General features: G+C 27.0%; 3 protein-coding genes across 4 annotated transcripts; 1 reads left to right on the top strand and 2 right to left on the bottom strand.

The window, feature by feature from the left end:
* Positions 1-78: 78 nt before the first annotated feature.
* LOC138187436 (uncharacterized) lies at positions 79-1,920 on the bottom strand. The gene is made up of 3 exons (XM_069128226.1): positions 1,417-1,920; positions 1,047-1,264; positions 79-975 (listed from the first exon to the last, which is right to left on the bottom strand). The coding sequence occupies exons 2-3, from the start codon at positions 1,260-1,262 to the stop codon at positions 112-114; spliced, it is 1,080 nt and encodes a 359-aa protein (XP_068984327.1). The 5' UTR covers positions 1,263-1,264; positions 1,417-1,920; the 3' UTR covers positions 79-111.
* A 59-nt stretch (positions 1,921-1,979) lies between these two features.
* On the top strand, positions 1,980-6,519 carry LOC138187426 (protein SFI1 homolog). 2 transcript variants are annotated; one of them, XM_069128197.1, is made up of 3 exons: positions 1,980-2,715; positions 2,788-3,039; positions 3,109-6,519. In XM_069128197.1, exons 1-3 carry the CDS (start codon positions 2,461-2,463, stop codon positions 4,237-4,239), a joined length of 1,638 nt encoding a protein of 545 aa, XP_068984298.1. In that variant the 5' UTR covers positions 1,980-2,460; the 3' UTR covers positions 4,240-6,519. The 2 variants fall into 2 exon arrangements, with proteins under 2 accessions (XP_068984298.1, XP_068984299.1); XM_069128198.1 differs by lacking the exon at positions 2,788-3,039 and having other exon boundaries at positions 1,982-2,715.
* On the bottom strand, positions 5,474-6,809 carry LOC138187781 (nucleolar protein 14 homolog; the record flags this gene model as incomplete). Its single annotated transcript, XM_081833776.1, is given in 6 exon segments — positions 5,474-5,971; positions 6,066-6,218; positions 6,221-6,241; positions 6,325-6,454; positions 6,528-6,683; positions 6,685-6,809. Coding segments are annotated over 6 exon segments (1,083 nt in total), but the record flags the coding sequence as incomplete, so codon positions are not given.
* Positions 6,810-7,564: the final 755 nt, after the last annotated feature.

Below are 7,564 nucleotides of genomic sequence, written 5' to 3'. Positions count from 1 at the left end.
CTCGATTTTCTTTTATTGTCTTATATCATAAATACATAAATACATTTGTCATTGCTTAAAACAAATTATAAAAACAAATCTGTACTATTCAATATTTATTACAATTTATTACTATAAACAATTCAATTCCTCGTTATATGAACACATCATCTCGTCACTTGGACTCAAAAGTTGTCCAAATAACTTTAACCACAGCGGGTAATGTGACAATAGAGTTATTACAGTATCTTCATCTTCCATATAAATATCCCTTAGCATCCTTAATGTTCCATTTTTAGAATCATCTGTATGATGTGTAGGTTCTATTTGTAGTAAAATTACAAGGGATTGCACGTTTCTCGGGTAAAGGTCTACAATATCTTTATTTTGTTTTTCACAATGTTTCTTAATGCCTTTTAAAATTGACTGTATAAAATTCACAACTGTAGGAGCATGATCTAACTGTACTAATAATTCCTTTAGGAATGCACATATTAATAAGAAGATATATGAAGATTTAGTGGCAAATTTGAATAATTGATCTACCAAATTTATATTCTCTAAATCATCTATATTGTCATCTTTATTTAAATCAATACACGATGATATGAAATTATTTAATAACGGTTGCTCTATTAATTTGCATTTCTGTGACTCATATATGGTTTCTATGGTTGAAAGTTTAAGGTCTAAATTGGAATTTTCTTGTACAGCATAACATAACAAATATTCACTTTCATCGCAGGTTTCTAATTCTGCTAGTTTTAGTATCGACTTTTCTACGTAACACTTATAATATGAATCTGTGGATGCCAGGCATATTAAAGCACTGATTAAGGATAATAGATTATCGCTTGAGTCACAGCTGTCTAAGGTATCATCTGTTAAATATTTCTTCAACAAGCCTTTTAGTAATGTTAAGCTTTGCTTTTCATCTCTGAGTACTTCGAAATTTTGAAGATTATCATTGATTTTACACCATTCTCGTAGAACTTCCTGAAATAACAATAAATTATGAAATAATACAATAAACTTTTTGTATATACTTTTACGCACAAGATACCCACGATTACATGAAGTCTCACAGTATAACGTTGATATGCCTCCTTCGATACCTTATATGTCAATAGTTTTGTTAAAGATAAACATAGTGCATTGAATATATCGTTAGATGGTAGGAATTTATTTTCTTCTAGTAGTTTTTTATATTCCTTTGAATTTTCTAGATTCTTATTAGCACTTTCACAACTATATAATATTGCTTTCAGGATCTTTTCAGCCATACCTTATTTATATTATTAAATAGAAGAGTGGTGTCAATAAAGATGAAAAAGAAGTAGTAAAGATAAAATAAGAGAAATATATATAATTATGAGCCATGCAAAATAATAATTTTCTTAACAGGTAAAGTACATATCTATCTGTCAATATACTTACTGAGGTTATATTATTAAATATTATATATAAATCCTGTTGCATTTTTACACAAACACAATTAATTTTACCAATACAAAATGTCCAATTCATTATAAATACTACGACGAATACAATACGTTTTATTTTATTGAAATAAATATTCGATCAACATTGAAATTTTTCGTGGATGACAAGAGTTCCTCAATTACTTTTTCATTATAATGTTCCAAGATCCAGAACTGATTCGTTTAGCTTGCTAGATTTTATTAATCATATTTCTTAAATTTTTTTTATTTTTTTTTTCCTCCTTTGATTTTTAATATTTATTTTGGGATCTAAAAGTTTAATGCCTAGAAGTTTAATATTTACAGAAGCAGAGAGAATTGAATTTTGCAAACTGTGATGATAAATGTTATTTTATGTATTGCATAAAAATGTATTTTCATATCTAAAAAAATTTGTTTCTTCTGTCAATTAAAATAGTACACTAAAAACAATGAATCACTTTCATAATTTTAATATTGGTCATACTTCAGTTAAGTAATGTAATGAAGTTAGCATTACAAAATACCTATATAATAGGAAGAATGTTAATGAAATACTGATATAATAATGAAAAAGATAATTCATTATAATTATATGCATAATTTAGAATTGAAATCACTACATTATTGGTTTAAAAGCACTTTGTCACAAAATCCCACAATTAAATATGGTAATATATTTAAGATTATGCAAAATACAATACATAAGACTGAAATGTCAAATATAAATACTAATATTCAACAATTTCGAAAGTAAGATATCAAAAATCAACTTAATAGTATAACAATATAAAATTGATTATCTTTATTTAGTTTTACTCGGAAATCGCATGATAATTTTTATAATAAAGCAATATTAAGAAATGTTTTTGGATACTGGAAGATCTATGTTATACACAAATTACATACAAGAAGAGCTAAATATAAAGCAGATTATTTTTATCACAAAAAATTACAAAAAAAGGTTTTGAATGCGTTATCAAAAAATGTATTATTAAAATGGAAAAATATTGTTTCATTTATGGATAAGTGCACTAATGACCCTATAGTTTCTGTCAATTATAAAAAAGCAGAGACACATTATTCTAAATCTTTATTAAGAAATTATTTTAAACATTGGAATAATTGTGTTTCAATGACAAATAAGAAAAGAGCCTTATTAGAAAAATCTGTTGCTTTCTACAATATATATTGTTTGAAAAGCTGTATTACAAATTGGAAATTATATGTAGCATTACAAAAGGAGAAAAAAATTATAAAAGATAAAATTGATAAGGTAATGGTAATTTAATAATTAACACTTGACTCGTGTAATTGAGTTCTAATTTATAAATAACTTTCAATTTAGGCACGTAAATTTTATGCAAAGAAAGTTTTACAAACTTTCATAAGAATTTGGATTAATAGTTGTGAATTTATATTACAAAAAAGTAAAATAGCACATGCAATTATGCATTATAAAAGTAAATTGTTAATAAAATATTTTGATGCTTGGAAAATATATCATGAATACAAACTAAAAAAGTTAAATATAGAAGAACGTGTTTCTGTATACAATAGAACAAAATTGTTAAAACGATATTTTGAACATTTTATATCGGTAGGATTTTTAATTGATCCATGAATTGTATTTACCATTGTTCTTATTAAATTTTATTTTTCCATGTAGTGTGTAAATGAATCCATCACAGAGAAGACAATGAATGAAAATATCGAAATGTTTTACAACTTCAAACTTGTACAAAAGACATTCTTTGCATGGCAAGACTGGTATAATATGAGTCTACAAAATTCAATAAAAAGTCATGAAATTAGAAACATATTTGAAAACAGAAAAAAGAGTATAATGTTCAATAATTGGCGTTTATATATAATTAAAAAAAAATGCAAAAGAAGAAAGATACTTGCAGCGGGCAATTTTTATGAAAAAAAGTTGACAATTAAAACTTTAAAGAAGTTTTATAACTATGCTGCTTATAGAAAAGAGAAAAGAATTAGATTATCTTATTTAAACGATAAAAGTAAGGAAATTATGCTACAATTGCAATATATTTACATAGAAAAGTGGAGAAATGCGCTTTGCAATGTTATACAAGAGAAACAAAAGTTATATCAAGCGATTCAATTTTGGGAATTGAATGTAACTCGTAAATACTTTTTCAATTGGATAGAATTTTCTCGGCAGTACAAAATAAAAATGGTTCGTAAACAAGAATTAAATGAGATTGCCATTGGTTTCCTATTGAAAAGATTTATTTTACATTGGCACTCCAAGTTACAAGATGTTCTCTATATACGAAAAAAAGAATTTCTTGCGATTTCCATGATGGAACACAAAATTTTGAGAAAGTACTTTCTGCTTTGGGAACAGTATATTGCACAAAAAGTGAAAATGAACGATGATGTGAAAGTGGCAATGAAATTACATAATCAGCTCTTGTTACGAGAAGGACTTAAAGAAATTTTAAGAAATTCCCTTTATAATATTGATTACCAACGTGATTTACAATTAAAAAATGCAGTAATGAGGTCATTTCAAAATTTTGAAATTTTAAAAGAATACTTTGATAAATGGCACTCATTTGTTTATTTAAAAAAGAAATCAGTACCTGTCTGCAAAATTACAGATAGTGATGAATTTCAGTTTAAGCGTATTCAAATTCCATGTAATAATATATATAATAATTTTGAAACTTGCTTAGTTTTACCAGAATATATGATGAAAAAAGATACAATTTTAAATGCATATAATTCATTTCACAAGTTTTCGCGAAAAAGCTGGTTATTTGATTCATTTTAATTACTTTAGAATAACAATATCTTAATTAAAAAAGTACAGTATAAATAGTAAGAAATATATCTCTAGAAACCATTTATTATATATATATATATATATATATATATACACAGTGTGTTGCCGAAGAATATGTACATATAATACAAGCGGGCGTAAGGTGATTCCTTATGAAAAAGTAAGAAAATATAAAATAACATTTTTTCGTATAACACTTCGTTTTTGCGAAAATCGAGTTTGGAAATTTGTCAAGTATATTTGAATATTGCTAATTCCAGACTAGATAGAAATAAATAATCAGATTATTTTACATATGAAAATAAGTCAGAAATGTAGAATAAAATTTATTCACAAGATGCTTTGTTTCCAAGAAAAATAGATTTGAAAACTTATACATGTACACTAGGACAATTCTTAACTAAACACGTTCAAATTCTATTTTCTTGAAAATTAAGAGGAAAAATGAATTGAAAAATTTTATATCACACTTTCTATCTATTTTCGTAAGGAGAATAACCTTTTTCTGATTGTTTATTCCAATGAGTAATTAACTAAATTCAAGTACACTCGACAAATTTTCGAATTCGCTTTTCTTGAAAACTAAGCCGTGGATGAGAGAATTTTATTTTGTGTTGTGAATTATCTCCGTATAATACAATTACAGTATTATTTTCATAAACGAAATGCATTAAAAGATTTTCTTATGAAAATGCTTATTTACATTTACTATAATTAATGAAATTATAAGAATCTTAAGAAATGCTAATATAGCGATCATGATTCGTTATATCCGAAGTCATCGTTAATACAATCTTACACAAAATCATTCAAAATAGCAATATTGTCTAAGAGAGATAATATATACAAACTCCAGAATGCTCCGTTTATTCTCTTACTATTATTTCTTCCGTTTTAATTTCTTTAATTCACTCTGTTGCACTGAAGCTTCTCCAAAGATTTCTTTTACCTTGCGTTTACGTTCTTCATCGCTCTTAATCTGTTGTTTTATTTGTAGTTTCGTTAAGAAAGCTCTGTCTCTTCGTATTTCACGCATAGCACCTCTCATTTATTTTTTATACTTGTGTAACAACTTTTCTCTTTCAGCTTTCTCCTTGGACATAGCCTTATGTTTCTTACCGCCACATCTGTAAAAAATATACGAAACTTAATAACATTTTTGAATTTATAAAACGATATGGTTTGAAATTGTAAGTTCAATTTTTACATACATTGCTTCAATTCACGGCCCATATAGTCTTAATGGTTTTGCTTTCTTCTTTTCAACCATGATATATCTTAATTTTTTATTCTTTAGTTCTTCCAAATCTTTTCGTAATTGCATAATATGTTTCTTCACGTTTGGTGGATATTTGTCAAAAGAATTCGATTTAAGCAATTTTAAAATTGGTTCGAATATCGAATACACAGCTTCCAGTTCTTCTAGATGATTTTTAAATTCTCCCAATAAATTTACAGCTATTAATAATGCTCTTATTTTGAAATCATCGTCTAAGGGTCCGTCTATCAGATCGGACGCTTTCATATAGCTACTACTTGGATTAACATCTAACTTAGATTGATCTTCGTCTAGTATTAATAAATTTCCTGAGTGTTTGATTCTTTTAAAGATTGGTATCGTTTTTATATCTTGAATTAGATGTTTAGGACTGGATACGTAAATTATTGCGTGTAAGAAATTTATCACACATGGAGCAAATCGTTTACTTAATACCGTATACTGTGAATGTGAATGGAATATTATTAATATAGTGTATTGCATTTCCACATAATATGTTCGAGTATAAAAATATAACAGCAGTAGTAACAATTACCTCTAATATAAGTGTACATACAAAAAGACCCTTTGAAATATCTATTTTATTTTTAATACGACATCTAAATAGTATTTCAGACATAAATATTGCACAGGCAGTAGTTACAGGATGTCTAAAATCAGACGTTGGAAATATCAAAGAAATTTGATACGCACCAATTTGAAGAAAATAAGCTGAAGAAAAAGATTTTTATTAGAAGATTATAATTAACTACTGTTGAAAATATATTTTTAATATAATTACATGTTAAACATACTGTATCTAGGCCAGGGTATTTCTTCTTATCTTTCTCAAAGTCATCATGCTTTTCTTTGATTATTCCTTGTACAACAGATTTGACATTCTGTGGATTTAGATGAGCAAGATCGTATAAGAAAAGAGACAATCTGAAATAAATATGTGTAATATAATATATATATAATACAAGTAAATAAATTTTATTAGAAATTTATATATTACCTATCAATAATTTGAAAACCATTAACTATGCTTCCAACATCATTTCCTACAACATGATTATTTACATGTTGCAACAAAAATAAAAATAAATTTGACAACTTTCCTTCATCTGTATTATTCGTTGGGCAATGATTACATTTAGTTATACGATCTACGATAATCAGTATTATAATTTTGCAAATATTCTTGTAACTTTTCAAAATTTTCTGGTACTTTATAGGTGTAAGGTAATTCCTTCCTTATATTTTCCATGACCTTTCCCTTTTTAAAAGATCTGGGTATTTATAGTTTCTTGATCATTTCATCCTCCTTGTGTATCTGTAATTAAATTTTCTCTATCATCATCTGCTGGGACTTTGTTATTTACAATTTCTAACATAAAATCATAATCAAGATCATCTGCAGATTTGTGTTTAATCTCATTACGATGGTAATTAACGTCGTTTTTTAAACAAAGTGTATTTCTTCAAATATTATAAACATATACATTTATAAATATACAGTATAATCATGAATTCATAACTTACCCCGTTAAAAGAAAGACGTGTTAGATTATCCAATGAATATAAAGCTTTAAAAGCAGGATACAGTACCAGGTATGAAACCGAAATTTTTGTATAGAAAATATACGTTTATTGTATGAAAATGATTAAAAATATTTTATTCGAAGTATTGCCCATCGCTAGCTATACATTTTTCCCACCTGTCTGGCAATTGGTGGATGCCACGCCAAAAAAACTGTTGCTCTTTTGAGGCAAACCAGTCATCGAGCCATTTTCGTACATTTTCGTAAGAAGTGAAGTGCTGGTCAGAAAGTGCGTGTCCCATCGATGCAAATAAATAGTAATCGGACGGAGCCAAGTCTGGTGAGTAAGCCGCGTGCGAAAGTATTTCCCAACTGAACGCTTCGATCGTTTCCTTGACCGGTTTTGTTGTATGTGATGGTGCATTATCATGAAGCAAAATTACTTTGTGTTGCCTTTTTTGATATTCTGGTCGTTTTTCACGCAAAGCTTGATTCAAATCGATCATTTGTT

This window comes from Bombus flavifrons, chromosome 15 (assembly GCF_040668555.2).
Source record: "Bombus flavifrons isolate JBK064 chromosome 15, iyBomFlav1_principal, whole genome shotgun sequence".
Taxonomy (NCBI): domain Eukaryota; kingdom Metazoa; phylum Arthropoda; class Insecta; order Hymenoptera; family Apidae; genus Bombus; species Bombus flavifrons.
The sequence above is the reverse complement of the archived record's forward strand: the minus strand, read 5'-3'. Positions and strand labels throughout refer to the sequence as shown.